Source organism: Notothenia rossii, assembly GCF_949606895.1.
Source record: "Notothenia rossii genome assembly, chromosome: 4".
In the NCBI taxonomy this organism is placed as follows: Eukaryota; Metazoa; Chordata; class Actinopteri; order Perciformes; family Nototheniidae; genus Notothenia; species Notothenia rossii.
In genome coordinates, this window is record NC_136902.1 from 26,517,093 (window position 1) to 26,538,741 (window position 21,649).

The 21,649-nt window shown below is 42.0% G+C and overlaps 1 protein-coding gene across 4 annotated transcripts in view; it reads right to left on the reverse strand.

Moving 5' to 3' along the window:
* The window catches only part of prkar2aa (protein kinase, cAMP-dependent, regulatory, type II, alpha A), a 56,120-nt gene extending 34,953 nt beyond the window's left edge, over positions 1 to 21,167 (reverse strand). Inside the window, exons 1-2 of one of the 4 annotated variants that reach the window (XM_079676025.1) lie at positions 20,495 to 21,167; positions 19,367 to 19,653 (exon numbers count right to left, since the gene is read on the reverse strand). In XM_079676025.1, the coding sequence (XP_079532151.1) occupies positions 19,367 to 19,616 (250 nt within the window). In that variant the 5' untranslated portion in view covers positions 19,617 to 19,653; positions 20,495 to 21,167. The remainder of the gene's footprint in view (positions 1 to 19,366; positions 19,654 to 20,494) is intronic. The other 3 variants (XM_079676023.1, XM_079676022.1, XM_079676024.1) reach the window with 3 other exon arrangements.
* Between the last annotated feature and the right edge of the window lie 482 nt (positions 21,168 to 21,649).

Here is a 21,649-nt window from a genome sequence, read left to right on the forward strand (position 1 = left end):
GTCCCAGCAACATCAGTACCAAGCGACAGAGTTTTTTCCAGAGCAGGGGATATTGTAAATGCCCAAACATCCCAGCTTATAAATACCTGGAAATGTGGACATTCTCATATTCCTAAAAACCTGTCTGATGATGCTGAGTGAGTGACTAGTGAGTTGGAGTTGAGTTACTTGAAAAACTAAAGTGAAACTTGATTTATTTTATTGCAGGGTCTGATTATTAAATGTCCTTGTTTATTTGTGAGATGCAGTGGCATAAAGAAAATGCTTACTTTGTTTGGTAGTACTAGTAGGTAAAAAAACACTGGTTTTCTTGTTCCAGTCTGTTACTGTCACTTTGTTTTTGATACTTTAAAATACTGCTATCCTACAAAAATGCTGTAAAAATCAGATTTATTATGTAATAAAAGAACATTTTCCAAGTAAAAAAATGTTTTATTGAAGAAAAGAAATTCTGATTTTTTTTCTTCCCTTTATTATTCAATATCGCGATAAATACCGTACCGTGGACTTGTTATCGCGATATTATCGTACCGTGAGTTTTTGGTATCGTTACATCCCTAGTAGATAACATTACAAATATTTTTAACAGGGGCCATAATAGTGTAAATAATGTTTGTTTTGGCAGTTATAACTGAATGTAATGTTTTCTACTTTTTTACATCTGGGAAGGCATTTGCCTTCATCAGATGGAAAGTGTCTTGACCAACAACTGAAGTATTTCTTATAGCTATGCAAGGCATGCAAGCGAGCAAACAAGAGCAAACAAACAAGTGAAATGAAGAATACAATTGAAATTGTACAATATAATATTGTGGTGGTTCATCTTACAATTCAGTCTAGAGAATCCACCAGACAGCATCAACAGTAAGACCTGGAAAAATCTAAATGTTCTAGGGGGAGGCCCCCCAAACCCTTCGTGCCATTTCGTCCGCGCGCATTTTTCAGGGCAATCTCTATTGGGCTCAGGGCCATCTGTAAATTAGCTTAGATGGCCCACAGGGCCCAAAATCCTTAATGTCATACACTGTTATTTAACCAGATGGTCCCATTGAGATCATCGATCTCTTTTTCAAGGGAGACCTGTCAAACATGGCAGCAAGTAGGTTACAACATGTACATAAAACAACAGATAACTCAAAAGGACATCGTATTTACAGGGCTACATGTACATACCTGGAGACATTGACAACTACCACAGTGCATGACATTAAGGATTTTGGGAGATGGCCCTATGGGCCATCTAAGCTAATTTGCAGATGGCCCTGAGCCCAATAGAGATTGCCCTGAAAAATGCGCGCGGACGAAATGACGCACGAAGGGTTTGGGGGGCCTCCCCCTAGACAATTTAGAGTTTTACAGGTCTTAGATGCTGTCTGGTGCATTCTCTAGACTGAATTATAAGATGAACCACCACAATATTACAATTTCAATTGTATTCTTCATTTCACTTGTTTGTGTTTGCTCGCTTGCATGCCCTGCATAGCTATAATAAATACTTCAGGTGTTGGTCAAGAAACTTTCCATCTGTTGAAGGCAAATGCCTTCCCAGATGTAAAAAAGTAGAAAACATTACATGCAGTTGTAACTGCCAAAACAAACATTATTTAAGCTATTATGGCCCCTGTTAAAAATGTTTGTAATGTTATCTACTGTAAGTTGGTCGAAGGAATGCCTCCTCATCCGGAATCTGACCGAGCAGACCCGAGCAGCCGAGTGCATCCGCGAAGCACACACAATGGCGACGTCAGAGTTCCCGTTAGCAAGCAAATCTACATTTCTTTGGTCAAAATGTCCGGTCAAAATAATTTCCCTTTAGCGCAATACCGCTTCAGTTGCGCCACTTATGTGACAGACAAGAAGAGTATGTGACAGACAATAGTAGTCAATTCTAATGTGTAACACTTAATGTGGAGAAAGTGATGTGCTGTATGGGTTGATTGTGCGTTGATCTGTTGCTAATGCTTCGGGGTTCCGGTGGGCATGTAAATAAATGCATAATGCTGCGCTATACTTTGTGGCCTCACCCAGTTGCATAGCGACACTTATTGTTTAGGTCACGGTGTCTTTTAATAAGCAGGTAGTCATATCATTAGCTAAAACTAGCTGGATCTTATCGATATGGACATAAACGCGAGTGAAATCTAATCTGACGGGAGAGAGAGATCAGCTGCTGCTGACGAGTCGACACGCAGCTCTGCATGATCACATGCAGCGGTGAGCGGAACAAAACACACACTTCAGTTTAGAATATCACACGTAGCTATTTTAATTACCTCTCAAACTACCTAAACTAGTTATAGATATGTTTAGTTTTACTGTCGGGTCACTCATTACTGGATCCGCGAGCTGCATGATACTGGTATAATAGATTGCCCGATCGGGCAACCAGCAGGTGAGGTTTCATGGCCCGAGCTAAATACTAGATGGCCCCGGGCCATCGGGCAGTCCTTAATGTCGAGCCCTGTACCAACAGTATATTTGTATCTCGCCCTGTCAATAGGCCTCACCTTCTTGGCAAAAACTTGTTTTTGAAGTGGTGCAGAGACAATGCACAGTTTTACCCACTGCTGTCACCCATGGCCAAAGCATATCTCTCTGTCCAAGCAACATCAGTACCAAGCGAGAGAGTTTTTTCCACAGCAGGGGATATTGTAAACGCCCAAACATCCCTTCTACCTGGAAATGTGGACATGCTCATATTCCTAAAAGATAACCTTGATGATGCTGAGTGAGTGAGTTAGAGTTACTTGAAAAACTAAAGTGAAACTTGATTTATTCTATTGCAGGGTCTGATTATTATATTGTTGGCACTTTAAAATACTACTATCCTACTAAAATGCTGTACAAATCAGATTTATTATTTAATAAAAGAAAAAAATTAAAGTAGAAAAAAAAAGAAATTCACATTTTTTTCCTTTATTTTCAATATCGCGATAAATATCGTACCGTGGACTTTTTATCGCAATATTATCGTACCGTGAGTTTTTGGTATTGTTACATCCCTACACGTTACCAAATAAGGAGTGAGAGTGACAAGTAGCCAGAATACCCAAAACAGGAAGCTGTCATACACTCTGGAAGCTATTATTAGCAGCTAATATGAAAACTCAGTTTTTGACTTAAAAATGGGGTTATGGATTATCAATAATTTTTTCAAAGTGACAGACACATTGGATTAACCTATGGATCAACCTTCAGCCGCGTTTTTCTCGTTTTAATGCCATTGAACACAACTTTTGATCAGAATAACAGCAAAAAGGTGAGCATATCTCAGTTTTTTGCTACCTAAAGCTACGTAGTGTGTTGTCTGGTGTTGCCTGTCGCGAGTTCAGATCGCTCAGTGATGATACTTGTATTTCTCGAATCTGTGGAATCTCAGCTTGCTAGCAAAGCTTGTTTGTGCAGATCCGATAAGTATATCTATCGATTTATACCTAGAGTTCTGTGCTAAGTGCGTTAAAAATTTTTTGCTCAGAGCTCATTTAGCACTTCTTGTGAGACTTGTGTTTTGTTTCGGTAAAAAAAATTCATACGGTCAGTTAGCTTAGTTTCTTTCCGTTAAAGAGCATCTTGCAGGTTTTTATTTTTTCTACATTTATGCTTAAACTTGCTTGAAAATTACAATTAAAAAAGTGAATGCAGGATTTGATATGTTTTACAAGACATAAGGGCAGGAATTCAGAGGGAAAGGAGCAATTTTGAGCTCTGCTCTTAAAAACGGCTTTTTTTTAAGGTCATACGTCAAACGCGTCATATTACATCACACAGGGGACACATCTCCGCTCTCTGACCGCGGGTATAGTTAGTAGTTGAGTTGAGCGGTTGTGTTTTAAGGAGCTGGTATTTTTCGGTAGTCTTACATTGTATTTCACCATTTGTAATCATGGTGCAGTATTGTGTTTGTGCAGATTGCACAAATACCAGCCTGTCAGGACATCGAGTCCACAGTAAAAAGGACCGGAGCTAGCGTTCGTTCCTGGGTGCGTTGTGCATCCACCTCCCTGCAGCACATACTCTCCACAGCTTTATCAGGAAACCGTATTACTTCTCTCTTCCCCCCCCCCCCCTTCGCTGCTCTCTCTCTCTCTCTCCCCTCCGGTACACGGCACCGTAAGACATAGTGTGGAGTTGCATTAGGTAACGCTGTGGTGGCTGTACTGCTCCAGCCGTCTCCTTTGTGTTTGTTTGTTTGTTTCCCCCTGTCTGTGTTGTTTGTGTGTGCGTGGTGGCTGTCACTCCTGGCTCCCGGCTCAACCTCCACTCACCTGCTGCAATCAGCTGTGCACCCTCCCCGACTACACACCTGCTTTCCATCAAGCCATTTACAACGACATATCAACGGAGGCTCCACAACCTTTCTTCGCCAGATCGTCAAGTATCAGCCGTATCTTGCGTCTCTCCTCCGGTACACAGCACCGTAGTGTGGAGTTGCATTAGGTAACGCGAGATACGGCTGATACTTACGCATTAGTTTCTGTTATGGATCAGTATCAACAGTCCTGCCAGTAACGTTACTATATTATCAATGCTACTTTAGTTATAGCCTGATATATGATAGCTAACTTTACAATGTTGTGATGTGACGTTAGCTAACATTCTGTAGCTACAGTAACGCCGGTCACTCACCAAGATAGCTGCCCAGTTCTCCACTGGTTCTCCTCACACCACAGCTCAATTTCTCTCCGATGGCCGTTATTTCTTCTAATCCTTGGCTGCTCCTGGTCTTTTGGACGCCTAGCAGGCTCATAATTATAAGGTTGTGGTCCGTCATATGCATTCGAATATTCATGTTCAACTTCTTCTGTGTCTTCTGTGTCGAAACTAGCATTGGGATCCATGTTTATTAATACGTTACACCGGCCACTCTCCCCCTTGTGTCCCCCGTGTTACGTCACATGCGGGAGGTCACGTGCCGAGGCTTTTTTATGCGGAAGTGAACATTTCTTACAAAAACGACGCCAGATGTCACTGTAGTGTATATTTCTGTATATTTTTTTGAAAATCTAGTGTATTCATCATTTTCCTACACATTTATTCACAGGTTTCTTTAACCTGGAAGTTGCTCTTTAAGTGAGTATGACACATTCATAGTTTATTACATTTTAAGAAGCCCTGAGACACAGTTTCGTGAAAAAAAAGCCAGCTTAACAGGTTAATAATGGTTTAAGTAAAGCATGCTAGGAAGTAAGGTGTTTATTCAATGTACAACTATGAATAGATAATGTGTGTCATATGAAGGCTATACAAATATACTGATAATGATACTTGTTTAAGAGAGGGGGGCTGTGTACTAATACTGACCTCCGACTTTCTTTATCTGAATATCTGAATGATTATACGAGGCCGCTGCCCGTCACCTACAACAGCGAGAGCAGTTTCAAGGCCAGTGGTTTCTATGGTGACCATGACTGTGGCTGTTTAGGACACTGTTGAAACCCACTATTCAGTACGCAGTATTAAAAAGCCTCCCAATGGATCGTTATCTTAGAAGATTTGTTATTTAGCTGTAAGGTCCTGGGGTCCAACAGTAGTTGTTACTGAAGTTACTGATCTTTCATATGACTAACTGAGTGTTTAGGTAGGTGTCGTGATATGGAAAGGCAACCAAGACATAACAGCTACAGTGCAGAATGTATAAAAGATAACCCATTTCACATAATCGCTGGACTGTTGAGCTGAGTCAGAATGATGTCTGGGGCAGGGTGTGATGCAACCACACGCTGGTCTTTGTCTGTTCAGCTGGCTGCTCTAACAGATAGTTTGGCACAAAACCAACCATCATGCTTTTTCTATGACTTGTTTTATCTGGAGGCTGGGAAACCGTTTGGTATTTACCTGTGACCACATGTGTTTAGAGAACAAAAGTTCATTTCTCTGCTAGGTCTCAAGCCACTCTGACTAAGTGAGGACAGTGTGTAATGCACAGTCACATACTTTACATGTTGAACATTATTTTTAAAGAATCTAAATCAGCCTACATCTTCAAAAATGTAGAAGACACATTTTCCCTCCACTGGCTTCCTGTCTCATTCAGGATCAAATACAAGATTGCACTACTGACCCATCAATGCATCCACGGGAACGCTCCTTCATACCTCAAAGAACTACTCGCATCACAAACCTCCACACGCAGCCTCCGTTCCACAACAAACCATCTGCTTCGCTCGCCGAGGACCAAACTCCGCACAATGGGGGATCGGGCTTTCTGTGCAGCTGCTCCTCACCTGTAGAATTTCTTCCCAGACCACCTGAGGACTCCACAGACCACTGACGCCTTCAAGAAAGGCCTAAAAACCTTTCTTTTAAAAAAAGCCTTTGATTAAACTTGTTTCTTTTGTTTGTTCTAGTATGCCTCCTGTAGCACCTTGGGATTGCTTTTAGCAATGAAAGGTGCTTTACAAATCAAATGTATTATTATTATTATTTCCAGGCCATTGTTACTGTCATGCAAGCCATTGCTCCATCCTGACTCATACTTGGAAAAACCACAAGTTAATCTTGTATCTAAAAAAAAAAGAAGCTATAAACCCATGTGCTGATTTTGAATAGATCAAAAACATATTTTCTTCCTCACAGAAATCCAATGCAAGGTCATGTTGTGCTGCTGAGGGTCATTGATAACCCGACCGTCTGTTTATTTTTCTCTGTGCCTGCTGATTTGACTAATTCCAACCAACCTCTCAAAGTAAAGGCATGTCTGTCAGAATGACTCTCTTTGAAGTAAACAGTTGGGATACAATAATTCCAATTATCAACAGCCCACAGTTCACAAGAACACTATATATGGTATACCTTTGAACAATGTCCACAGTATGTCTGCAAAAGTATATGAAAGGGTAGACGAACCCATCAGCCAGTCCAACATTAACTGCATTTGGCTGGCATTTCATGTTGGCTCTAACCTAATGGTTTCTATCTCATTCAAACTCTTCTCATTCATGTTTTCTCAACACTTTATCCCTCTTGTTCATTCACTCTTTCTTACCATGCCAAGGACGGCTCTGCTAAACTGCCCTTATACCTCCCTTTCTCTCTAAGCCATCATGTCTAATGAGATTGGGCCTGTACCTTGAGAATAAAACATGCAGAGCGAGGGAGAAAGGGGGGTAGAGAAAACGAAAAAGTAGGCTCATAGGAAACAGGAGGAGAGAGTAATGGGTGATACTTGAGGACAGATACATAAATGGACTGCATTTATAAAGCGTTTTTCTACTCAGCATTCACCCGTTCACACATATTCATACAGAGGCAGACGCAACAATTCACACTGCCACATACTCATCATGAGTGATTAACACTCACACACACACTGTTGGCCATGCCATCGGGAGAAATGTTGGGTTCAGTGTCATGCCCAAGGACACTTCGACATGTTGACTAAAAGGGCGGAACCACCGACCCTCGAGTGGCGAACAACGGCTATAGCCCAAGCTACATCCGCCCAAAACTAAAGATTCATTCTAATGATTTAAATGTGCATGCCAGAGAACAATATGGGGATAAAATCATGATGTGTGCTTTGTTGTTCAGTCCCTCTGACCATGGTTAAGGCCCATGCAGCAAACCCAATAGTGGAGGACAAATTGAGCGTGTTACTGTGACCTGCTTTCACTGGCTTTTCATGTGCACATGTAGGGTAGAACATGATAAAAGATGGATGCTAGGTAACCAACCAGAGCCAAAACCCTCGGACAATTCACCCTTATCTCACATTGCTTGGGTTGGGACACGCTGTCAAACAAGAACTGCGGCTGGTAAGTTGATCTACTCTCGCCACTATTTAAAGTAACCAACCATTGTTTTGTTTAATAAAATATCCTGTGGCCTGATAAAGCAGGGTATAGGGCAGATTATTGTTTTAATCAAATCACTGAATACATTTACATTGCCTGGGATGACTGCAGTGATGTTGGGGGAGAATCAAATGGAGACAAAGAGTGCTTTATGAAAAAAACACTGGAAGATATGTAGAGTGATTGGTTTTGGCAAGGGAACATTTTGCATGACAGTTATATTGCTGAATGTGTGGCAAAACACTGTGAAAGCTCCAACACAAAAATCACAGTTCAGACAATGATTCTTAATATTTTCTTACTTTGGCTAAAGCATTGTCCTAATTGTGCTAAAGCTGGAATATTAGCGTAACTTGTGGACTTAATATAACTTTATTATCTGCATTACAAAAGATGGCAGCTTGAAGGGAAAAGCATCTGTTTGAGTCTCAGGAAGGACTAAGGATCCCAAACTCTCTCCTGAATCCCGTTTACAGTCAGTCACACAACATTGATCGCCGGTGGACTGATTCCCACATCCTCATCCTGTTATTTGTCCACTCTCTGCCCAGCTCATCCCCCTCCTCAGTCTGTTAGATCCTATCCCATGCCCTTTTCTCTACTTTCCCTGTGCACTCCCACTTCTGTCCCAAGGGAAACATTCATACACAGGCATACTTACAGTATCCGTATCATTACATCAGTAGCGGGTTCGTTTTCCAGCTGATAATATAACATAATAAGCATGTTTGTAACAATGATCTCCTTAAAGTAGCTCACTTATTCACGAGTTGTAATAATCATGAGTTTTAAAACACTTGTTTACATCTTCCACTGGGATCCTTCATGCCATCTTCTATTTACCACATCCCCCACCCAGAAATGTCCCCCCAGTGTTTTCCCCTTCCTCCCCTCTCTGTAAAGAGAGGGACAGGGGTCAGTGTGGGGCCACGGCCATGCAATGTTCCTCATTAAACATCACCACAAGGCTTTGCTGGAAAACTCTTGCTGCCTCTTGTTTAAACTCAAAGTTGCAATTCCCATCAGTAATGTTTTATCTGTAAAGGAAATCAATGAAATAATACAAAGGAGATGTGATCCTCTCCAAAAAAAAAAAGGGACATGTGGCTTTAATCCCATGTCCATGTTGTTCTCATCTAGTAGTCCAAGGTGAGAGGTGATTTTGTCATGGTTTGTAAAATCACAATAACAGCATGAATAGGGGGGGGGAGCGTAACACATCCTCTCTAATGGAGATGATTCGGAGTAAGAGGTTAACACATTTACATAAATGTTTGGAGGCGGTGATCAGACAACATGGTGACCCAGAGAGCCGGTGTGTGTTGGAGCTCCAAACAGGAGCAGCGGAGGAGGATGTACCGTCACTGGCAAACGGCCTGCCAACTAGGGCTGTACCCGAATATTCGAATATTCGTTCGTTGGCCAACTATTCGGGTTTCAATTTCATTATTCGGATATTTGTTTTTTTTTGTTTTTTTTTCTAAATGTATGCTATTAATAAAGGCGAATTGCCATATTCTTATATTATATTTATACTTTTGAATTGCACTGTTAAAATGCGGAAATATATACAATCTCAGCCTGTGCTCCTGACATCGCGTTCACTCACAGTCACGAACGCAAACAGCACGCTTCACCTCGTTTCACCCACAAAATGCCGAAGACTTCAGCTGTGTGGGACCATTTTAAATTGGACGACGGTAAGAAGAAGGTAGTGTGCCAAATATGCAATAAGAAACTGGCCTACCACGGTGGCACAACAACTCTGAAAAGTCACCTGGATGCTGTAAGTAGTAGCCTAGCTTAGCTGTTGTCAAGTTGCCATGATGAAGCTGCTTTATCCGCCGTTCAAACAGTAACGTTACACATGATAAAAACGTGCACTTACTTTGCTTGGAAAATAGTTGCAAGCAATCAACCAAATAGTTTTTTTATATTAGTTTTTTTAATTTTATCCGAATAGTGAAAATGATAAGAGTAATGTGGGAACATCTGGGGCTAACGGCCCGTCTACACTAAAGGCATCAAAAAATCTTGAAGCTGGGCGTGTCTGAAGCTTGGCGATTTTTTGCGAGCAACCAATCACATGAATCTCCCACCCCCGACATACAAAGCAATAGCAATGTTAAAACGAAGTAAACTGGATATAAACTCTCCAAACAGGCGAAAAAACTATCAGTTTCACCCACTGTCTCTGCCACCTCCCTCCATGCCTGGTTCCTCCGGTTTGTATCCCGGTAAATAGTTCCGGTCGTAAAGAACCGGGTGATTTGCTACCGTAATATCTCGTTTGGAATATGAGGAAATGAACTGCGGTCTGGCTCTCCCAGCTTGCACGCGGTTTGATTGGCTGAGCTTGCACTGGCGGGATTTGCATAAACGGAATTTGATTGGCTGATGCCAAGCATCGCGCCTCAAAAGTTGAACATTGTTCAACTTTTGATGCCGATAGATGCTCGTGATGCTTGCAAAGCCATGCCATGCTCCCCACAATGCAGTTCGGCGAAGATTCAAAATCTTCTACGTCACCCCATTCAAGTGAATGGGCGAAGCGTTGAAAGCATTTTTTGATGCCTGTAGTGTAGACGTACCGTGAAGCTTGGCGATTTTTTGCGAGCAACGCGACCAACAACCAATCACATGAATCTCCCGCCCCCGACATACAAAGCAATAGCAATGTTAAAACGAAGTAAACTGGATATAAACTCTCCAAACAGGCGAAAAACCTACCAGTTTCACCCACTGTCTCTGCCACCTCCCTCCATGCCTGGTTCCTCCGGTTTGTATCCCGGTAAATAGTTCTGGTCGTAAAGAACCGGGTGATTTGCTATCGTAATATCTCGTTTGGAATATGAGGAAATTAACTGGCTCTCCCAGCTTGCACTGGCGGGATTTGCATAAACGGGATTTGATTGGCTGATTGTTCAACTTTTGATGCCGATAGATGCTCGTGATGCTTGCAAAGCCATGCCATGCTCCCCACAATGCAGTTCGGCGAAGATTCAAAATCTTCTACGTCACCCCATTCAAGTGAATGGGCGAAGCGTTGAAAGCATTTTTTGATGCCTGTAGTGTAGACGGGCCGTAAGGCAATGGCTAAAAGTTGAGTAGCTCAGCCTAATAATAACTTGTGTCCATAGGTGCATCCCCACGCATCCCAGCCATCAACATCCTCAACAATACAGCAGACCCTACAGTTACCCTACAGAGGACACATTTAGTTTTAATGTTTGAGAGTACTGAGACAATAAATAAATATAAATCGTAATAGTTAGCTCTTACTGCGCTTCTGCTTAAAAGCGTGTTGTCAGGTGTCTCGGATTCGGAGCGTGTTATGAAACCTTTATTCCCTCAACAAAAAAAATAAAATAAATACAAATCTCTCCGCACCGAATATTCGCTGCTGATTACTACCGAATAACCGGAGCCGAAAAATGGTATTCGGGACAGCCCTACTGCCAACCTGCCGCCCCCCCCCCCCCCCCCTCCTCATTTTTCTACAGTGCCACTAAAGATAGCTTGAAGGCAGAGAATGAGGAAGTACCACAGTTCAAATAATGGCAATGCTTAACTAAAGGCAAGCCAGATTGTACCACAGCCTGCTCTGCCAGTGTCTCGTCTGTCTTCTCTTCTCTCACATGATTGCCATGTTATTGTTCCTTTTCCAATTTGTTCCTTCATTTTTTTGTCTGTTCTTTGCACAGGAAGACTAGCTTTCCACTATGGCATTCTAACAGGATCCCTAATGCCAAACAAACACGCTGCTCTGTTTATTTCCTTTCAACCACGCGAATGTCCAAGTGATACACACACACGTCGCCTTACATGGAGATTAGATAAAGACGGCTACAGGATGACAGACTTTGAATGGTTAATTTTCACATGATATGAAAGTGTGTCTTTGTGCCTTGAACTGTGGCCTATGAAATTATAAAATCATTTATACTGCAATGTAGCACTGTTTCTTTTCTTTTGCACAATACACAGGGGGTGTTTCTCAATCTCGAGTAAAGCTGCTCCAGAGCCACTATTTCAAGCATACTACGTCATCGAGTGCCGCCGAAGTACTGTTCCAATGTCCAGCATACTTGGAATTCTACCGAGCCCGGCATACTTTGTTTGGAGAAATGTCGAGGCTGCACATGTGTAGACTCCGGTTTTGAAATCCCCACAATGCTTTGCGCACGGACCAATTTCCGCAAATCTGTGGCGGAAAATGTAAGGCGGAGCCTCTCATATGACGCACACCTGACCTGAACACTTGCTAGCCTGTTCCACCCTTCGTTTTCCGAATGCCAGGAAGTATTCTTGCCTCGCTTCAGAAGCAAGACGCTCGGAAGACATGTGCTACCAAGCAAGCGTACTCGACATTGAGAAACATCCAGTGTATCTCTCATCATCACGGTTCATGTTTTCAAATGTGTTTTTTTTCTATTCACCGATATATACAGTGATATAGAAAGGGACACAAAGAAAATTGAAGTAGATGTAGAAAGCTCTGAGAGAAAAATATAGAAAAGAAAAATAGATGGGTGAAGAAAAAGGTACAAAGCAATGTGGAGAAATCTGGCTACAGAGACATTCAAAGAGAGCGACTTCAAAAGATAAGAAAGGCAAAGACGGAGACAGCAGACTGGCTTTATAAAAGGAATGATTGACAGAAAAACATCAAGAAAATAAGAAATGTAGAGAAGATGATCAACAGGTAGAGTAAAAAAAGACATTCATGGCAATCAAAGAAAGGGATCAATGTAAGAAGAGCACGCAAGACAGAGAGCAGGTTCAGGTAAGAGACATAACGGTTTAAATGAAAAGACAAATCAGGCAGACAGACAGGTGTGTAATAAAAAACAGTCAGACATGATCCGTCTGAGGGCTTTTCCACTGAGCGCCGTCAGTCAGGTCTCTGTAGGGATGCTAGGCTGCATTAGATTTGTCCGCAGGCTAAAAGCACACTGCTGATCAGGTCACCTGTTGCAACACACACACACACACACACACACACACACACACACACACACACACACACACACACACACACACACACACACACACACACACACACACACACACACACACACACACACACACACACACACACACACACACACACACACACACACACACACACACACACACACACACACACACACACACACACACACACACACACAGCCTATTGCAGAGGTCGGCAACAGACGGAGAGGAGAGTGAACAGGCGTGTTAGCGGCAGAAAGGGAGAGACAAGTAATTACACATGGCGCTCTCCAAGAAGAGGAAAGTGGACAGTGAGAACAGAGCTTTGAGTGGACGGACTCATTCATGTTCATCCTGCCCACTGGGAGCACAGAACCAGTGTGTCCCCTTTGTTTAGAGACCGTGGCGCTCATTAAAAGTGCCAAAACGCCACTATGAGACAAAACACAAAGTGTTTGACCAAACATTCCCTCTCGTCAGAACTGAGGTCACAAAAAATATGATCAGTCCACCAGGATCAAAATTCAAACTTAATATTGTTCCAGGGCAGGCGAACCAAGGCTAACCAATGAGCACCTGCATGTGTGTATGAGAATGGCCCTAACGCCATTTCAGCCCAGATTTACAAACTCCTGGCAGGACAAGCTCCTGCTCAATTCTCACACTGAATTAAAAAAAATTGAGTAAGGGACTGCAATATAAGAGAGAAAGAAAGAGAAACTTTAAAACTGTTCAATTGTTATGATGTGTAAAGACTGATATTGTTCTATAATCGTCTGAAACTGTTAAGTCATGATGTGAAACGGTTAACAAAGAAAAAGGGAAACTCAAGCTGCTACTACACTTTATTTATCTAAAATTAAGCACTTTTGAGATTCACGGGGGGGGGGGAATTGAGGGACAGAAAGGAAGTCAAATTAACAAGAGAGAACAGCAAAGAGGAGGAGACAGAAACTGATGAAAGACAAAACTTAAAAGAAGTGACGTATGATCATGCCCCCAGATAAAGTACCACCCTTAACAACAACCAAACCTGCACGAAACATCTTGGTCTGCTGCACACACAAACACTGTGTGGTCTTCACACACACACTTTTACACTGAGTGTGCAGGTTGGAAAGAGCAAGGTATCTTTCAAAATCACCAGAAATACACAATGTATCATAGCAAGACACTAATAAAGAATGTTCTAATATTTCACTTATCATGAATGGACCACATCTGACAAACTACCCAGGAAATGGAACCAGCATTACTTTATTCTATATTTCTCATTAAAAATGGCACTGAAAATAAACCCTTTTGCACTAACCTGATCCGGTTACAATAATTAAATCCTGCATTCTTTGGAAGTTATGATTAACTTGGCTGAGACATGAGTTGCATTACATATTATTGTCAACTCATTTCAACTCCTGCTGTTTCAATAGAGGTGCAGGACACAAACACGGCAGTGGAAAGCGAAGCCAAAGTTGGTCAAATGTGACAAAAACAAAAAACACTGAAATGGATTGTGCTTCAGGGGGTAACGTGTCACACTTCAATTTGTTATAGTTATTTTTGTAGTTTTCCGCTGAAAAATAAAATGGGAAAAAACGCCTGGCACACGAAATCTGTCTAAACCTCAGAATCATAGCACCTGAATGTAAGGTGTTAAACACACTTTGTTATGCATTTCAGATTATGTAAGGCCTTCAGCCTAGTAAACAACACTTACTTTAAAAAACGTTTCCAGACACCCAGCTTAAAAAAAAGGCATCTATGTGCCACTTTGAAGGTTTTAGGTATAGGCTTTAGTTGTATTCAGCAAGCAACAGGCCTTGCGTCATAATTGTAGACAGAGTTCAAAAAGGAAAACCAACTATCTGGGAAAATGCACATTTACTGGTTCAACAGTGTTGCTGCCCTGAAAGGAAAACCATCTACAGCTTCTATTGATGTTACGAGTGATCTCTGCTTTCAAAATACTAGTGCTCACATAATCAACACAACACACCTAGGCAGGATTTAGAAAATAGTGACTCGTGCTTTTCCTGAAGAAGTAAACACTCCCCCCTTATAGGTTACAGCATTTTAAACACAACGTTCAAGATTCTTTACAGTGAAAGTTTTCCCATTTACATTTGGTAAAAAAAAGCAGAATGGACAGAGCATTAATAAGAGCTACGCTTTATGTATCCAGGTGATTTGTCATTTAGCTAGCTGCGTTATATTCTTTTGAGAGTGGATTTTTCTCCTTCTTAAAGGCTCTCTCCATCATTTTTTGTAATATAGCATCTGCTTTATCCCAGCTGTCTTTCTTTTAAAAACACATTTAATCATGTCTATTATGATAACTGGGACACATCTGTCCCTCCATCCATCTTTTAATAAAAAGCCCCACTTATTTCAGTGACAGAGCATCCATTCATCCCCCTCCTGTTTCATTTAGTTAGCACGCACTGCCAGAAGGACACTAGACAGGCCAGCTCCAAGAAAAAGAAAACATGCACATATTAGGAAGACCTCTTTTCTATTGCTCCTTTCTCCTTTATCTACCACTGAATGAATACCGAGGAAGACACCATTTAACAGGTAAGTCTCTTTCAAAAAACAACAGGTGATCCTTTCCTGGAGTATTCTTTTTAAGTGAAACTACATCTTAAACTAAACTTTTCAGCAACCTACCATTTCTCCACACAGAAAGGGTATCTTAAAAGTCTGTGCCCCAACACCACAAGATATAATGAAGGCACAACAGTTTGTGTTTCCAAAACAATATCTCCTTTTGTTAAGCAGCTTAGGCCTGTGTAGTGATCCTGCTGTGGATTAAGGCGGCAGGACTAAGGAAAAGATAAAGCATGTCAAATAGGACGTCGTGTTTTAGGAGTATACTGCCCTGTCCAGGGGAATTGTATTAGCAGCTAACTAACTCATTTACATTTGAGGCGTTTAGCCGACACAATCATGCACAGCCATTTCCTGCAGAGCTAATGAAAGGTTAAGAGCACACGGGTGATTCGTATATATGCAAGTAGCCTAATAAAAAAAGACCAAAAGAGATTTTTTACAACAGATACAGATCATGTCCACATAACACAACCTGTCATATCATTGTGAATCTCTCAAGATTTTCAAATAAAGTCTTGCATCTTAATCCCAGGTCCAAAGACTTCTGCCATACAGAGAGCTGTTCTATGTCAAGCTCAATACAATGTTTCACAGTGGTCAGATTTCGCTTCATCAACGGGACAAAATGAGCCTTTGGTCTAACTTTAGTAGGTCATCGCCTGAGGAATGCAGCATTTTGTAAAACAAACCAGTGCTTGAAAATGAGACACTTACATATTTGTAAACCTTTCAAGTGTGTTTAAGAGTCAGGCCTTAGTGAAGGAGGCTCTATATTGACACTCAAATTCTGACAACGTTTTATTTGAAACATAATATTAAATATAACCGGACCAGGTAACCCGCCATGTTTTAGTCACATAGTAATAAGCCTTGAAGTACTAGGTCACCTCATTAAACTGAATGACATCACTATAACTTGCCTTTAAAGGTTCATCCTTTGTATTTTAGCTGAACTGGTCCTGCTGCTGAAATGTATTTTTGTCTGTAGATTGGTTAGTAGCAAGGTTTAAAATTAGGGCCGAACAACTCATTGAACTCAAACTGAAATTGTTTTGTAATGAAAATGGTACACGATATAACGTCGCCTGAGCCTCACGCACACACACTGCCTTACACTCCACATGACATAACAAAGCTATTGAATCAAGAAACCAACTTTTTTAAGGCCACGCCACCCCCAAAGCTACAAGAGGTAACTTTGGTGTCTATATCCATAATAACCCTCAGTGTTTTCAGTGCAATCTAGGGAAAATATTCGGTATGGGCCCTTCGGTTCGGTTTACGTGTGTACCGAAGTGTACCAAACGAATATAACGTTAAATGTAAAAAATTGAGAAAGTGAAAAAAAAATTGGAAGTAATCTCAGGTTCTGCGTCGCAGCGTTCGAGTAGCATGTTCCTGCAGCCCATGCTCCGGGGCTGCATGAATGCAGCGTTCAGTGTAATTTCAACGAGTCATAGAGCGACCAAGTCATTTAATTAAACGAGAGGCATACTATGAGAGCTGGTCACAGGGATGCGTTCAAATGTAGTCAGTAATTTAGGGAACTGTCGAAATGGCGAACGTAAATAAAGTTGAGCTCGAAAATCCTCCAGCATCATTGAAGTGTCCGGTTTGGGAACATTTTGGTTTCGCAGTTACGTACAAGAATGACGGACAACGACAGGTGGACCGAACCAAACTGTTTGTCTGCATTGTTCGACTAAAATTGATTACGCGGCTGGCAATACATCAAACTTGCACACTCATTTGAAAAGGCATCACCCGAACGTGAATATCACCGGTACAAAAGAAAAAAGACTGAAGTGCAAATCCAACTCCCGCTAGCATTTAAGCCTCCAGGATTCGCTAAAAGTTCAGTGCCATGTTAGCAAAGCGTTACCTGGGCTGTATCTGCTAACTCTGTCCCTAGCGTTGTGGCAAATACAGATTATTTCAGTTCAACGAAATGCTGCACCTTAATGTTTATTTTATTATATTTTGTATTTATTTGAGTGAATACATTATTCACAGTTTAATAATAATTAAAAACCCCCAACAAATATTTCATGTTTTGTGATCATTTTTTCTGCTGTACCGAGAACGTACCGAACCGTGACCTAAAAACCGAGGTACCTACCGAACCAAAATGTTTGTGAACCATTACACCCCTAGTGCAATCCTAAATGGAAAAAGTTATTCTTCTCTTCTTCAAAAGGGCCGAACTGTTTTGGAGCATGTGCTGTTGAACTAGAGGCACTATAGTACTCTTTATACCTATGGGCTACAACAGCAGTCAGGCAGGAGCACATGATGCCTTCCATCGTACAGGCCTGTGTTGTTCCCATCAGAAATGGAAGACCCCCGGGGGAGTGTACACAAGCCTCGCCTCATCATCTACTGTCATGGATGTCATGTGTGTGACCCACAGCATCGAGGCAGAAGACTCAACAATGTCACCCCACTGTCCTTTATTGCCTTCTTGGATGATGTGTAGAAAATGCTGAACAAGCGATCGCTAATCAAGATACACTGAGGAGAATTGCTGTTTTGCGTCATAGGGCTGGAATTTGAACGGGCGTGAAACCAAGTCATAACACATCTGTTTGCCTTAACACACACGCACACACGTACACATACACTCTCAGAATTAACAGGTGCACGCACACACACAGTGCTCCCTCAGCTGAGGTCACAGCTGTTTGACAGCAGCCAAACCCCACTTGTGTGAGCATTGAAACAGAATCTGTAATCCCCCTTTTTACCCTTAGCCTTAGCCAGCATGTATCAATCTCCAAACTTGACCAATATTGCTTTAGCAGAGATGAACACTGTGCATATGGGGCATGATAAATATGATTAGGCTATAAATGCAAGATAGTAAAACTAGAACTAAAGATTCAACCAATCTGCCCAAGTCGCTGTACACAAATCTGATGAATGTTTTTTAACCCAGCAACTAGATGTTACACTTCACCAGTGTTTCAGTATCTGCCAATGATTCTACTAGAAGAGAAACTGTGCAAGACTTCCAAACACATAAAGCGTTGTTGAATTCTGTCATTAGATTAGAAATGTTACTTGCAGATCATTGAACTTAAGAAGGTAAGATAAGTTCCCTGATCATCACAGCTGATCATCACAATGGAGGAACTCATTGAGGAAACAGAACCCCCATTCACGAGGTAACAGCCCCCGGCTCCGCAGCACACTGATGCGATGTAGGCCATGCTACTCTCAGCAGCACACAGGAGAGCAGAGCTGTGGAGCAACTTGAATCTTCTGCCAGAGTGAGAAACACAGGGGAGGCATGGCATGACTTCTGCTGAAGGCATCACCCAGTGTGACTTTGATAAAGTTGTGATGTGGGCTTATTTCTGTTTTCAGTTTGGATCTAACTTTCAGAGCATATCCTGTTAAAAGGACCATTCAAGTATCAACATACCACTTAAGCTGACAAAGTGGTAAAACATTTTGGCGGCAATTGTCGAATTCTAATTTCATAAAAATGTCTTTTAACTAAGTTAAGTGAAAAAAGTGGAAAGCTTTTATCAAGGTCTATGTAGTCACGGCACAATTTGCTCTTTTTAAACCGTTTTTATTCAACAGTTTATTAAATGATTTGCCTTGAAAAGCTATTTATAGTCAAATTAGACCATTTAAGGCCTTCGTGGTTCAAATCACAAAGATATAAAGTACTATTTTAGATCATGAAAGTCAGACAGACAAGGAGAATGGAAACCTAGATTATATGAGTGGCAGATAAGGGCTCCGGCTGATTGGAATGGGATTTTCTGGGTGCAAGTATGGCAGGCCTCACACACTTGGATACGTCTGTCTCTCAGGCGGAGATGACATTGATTCCAACTACATCAGTGACAGCACTTCTAGCTTCACCTTTTCTTCCACTGACACAAAACACACTTACGCTGCCTTTCATTCTGTCACTCATGCAGACAGTATCAACGTAAGAGGTGACAAATCATAACAACAAGATGTAAACTTACGCTCAAAGTCAGAATCCTCGTCATCGTCGTCATCATCCCCGTTGGACTCTGTTTGCATGGGCTCTCCATCAAACATCACTCCTTTCCCCATCTTGCCACCAGCTCCGGCCCCATCCTGGCTTCTGGTTTCCCGCAAACGGGTGAAGTACTGTACTGCAAAATCCACCAAGTCTGAGGGTCTTTGTCGCAGCACCTCCACAGTGTACCCCTGCAGCAGTTCTGTCAACCCCACTGGTATCTCAATACTCATGGCTGTGTGTGGCTCAGTGGCGGCGTATGCTATCTATCTGCAGAAGGAAAGAAAATTAGTCAATTTGTTTTGGTACAGAGTCTTACTTGTATCACAGTCCAGGGCTTGCTTAATAGTTGCTTTGAACGCTGACTTTTACTATGGCGGTACAAAGTGTGCCCTGTGTGGCCTGTGAATGTTAAGTGGCTGATGACTGCTCTACAGGGGAACTGAAATGAATTGAAGCAGCCTTGATAACTGAAATAATGTCCATCAAGTTTGACAGCTGAACAGATACTGCACTAGCATGTATGAAGGTAGTGTAATGACGTACATGAAGTGTTGCTGTGACATTGTCACTGAGCGGCCACTTATCTAGGGTTGAGCCAAGAACACACAGTTCCCACAGCTGCACCAGCAGATATGAAACCAACATTTGCAAGAAGGGGAAGAGATAAACAGCTACATTCGCTGGGTTTCAGCGATATTACTACTCGGCATTGACAGAAACTGAGCTGTCAACTTGGGTGGGTTGCCGGCTCGAACTAGCTAGCAAAGCAGCTAATGTGGCTAATGTTCATGACAACTGGTTTACTGCCCTATTCGATCTACATGTAACTATACTTACATATATAACCTAGATAACAAACAATTAATACAGCAAACGTAGATGGGCTGTGTTTCAATCGTTGTCTTACGTTAAAGGCATTGAGCATTAGCTTTCTTGCCACCTTCAATGAAGCCTTTACCGTTAGCTCACGCTATAATATGGCGCACTGGCTGCAGGGAGTTAAGCCACAGATAAGTGGCCGACTGGATAAACGTTACCATGCAAGCACAGCATGATGTCAAGCAACGTTAAGCTATAAACTAACCTAACGTTACTGTGTGACACTTACGTGAGAATCTGTCTCCCCGGCTAAACTAGCCAGTCCCCTCCTTCTTGGTGTCTTCCTTGTTCTCTCTTATTTCGTCTCTTCTTTTTAGCCAGTCTCTTTGCCAGTGTATCAACCGTATACCTCCACACTAAAACCCGGTCCAACGTTAAAGCCAATAAATGTTACGTGTGTCGCCGAGCTAGCGTTTTGAGGCTAGTTTAGCTCCCCAGCCAGCTGTACAGCGATGCTGGCTAAGTTGAGAGGAAAAAGCAGTCGACTTCACAGCTGCAGCCTCTTACGACGTCCACGCACTTGGGGAGGGTGGGACTTGCTGTGGCAGTATGGAGAGCTGGCTAGCGGCAGGCTAACTCGCAGAGCTGCTAACTACTTGTTAGCATCTGCCTGTTTGTCCTTTGATATCAGTCGAGCGACTCCTCTCCTGGAGACACTGATAAGTCAGCTGCTGCAGCCAGGTGAAAACTCCTTAAGTCAGCGTTTTTGCCACACCACTTTTAAGTACAACCACGAGTACCGACAAAAACCCTTTTTTAATTTTATTCCAGCAGTGTCGCGGCTAATTACATCAAGAGAAGCCTGCAGAAATTAACTGAACACGCGTTTCTTCCCTCCCGGCGAAACACTCCGCACTACACTCAGGAATGAACCGCTGCCTGTAGCCAGCGTAAGGAGGCGTGGCTACTGAGTGAGCAGAGAGCGTTTGACATTGATTGACAGAAAGCTGGACCAATCCGAAAATAAGTTCTGCATACCCCAGCCCAGCGCCCAGCCAATTGGATATTGGCAAGTAAATGAAGGCGGGATCAAAGGCAGAATCATATTCTCAGAATAGGACCACACCCACAGAAGTGGCCTTCACAATTTGGCAGAGATCTCTAGAAATAGTAGAAAATAAAGAAATATATATACAACTAATTCAGGGAAACATGCCTGGATTTGTAAAGACTAATGAGAAAAAGTGTTTTCTCTATTCTAGAGTATTTTCTAATATGTATTCTTGAATGAGGGTGTGCTGCAAATAGTGTGATGAATTCTTGAAATAATACTTGTGATGTGATATGTAAATAAAAACAATCCTATATAACTGACTTCAGAACTTTGCTGCTCTTTGACCTGCAACAACCCATCATTCCACAGAAGTTTGTTTTATTAACTTTG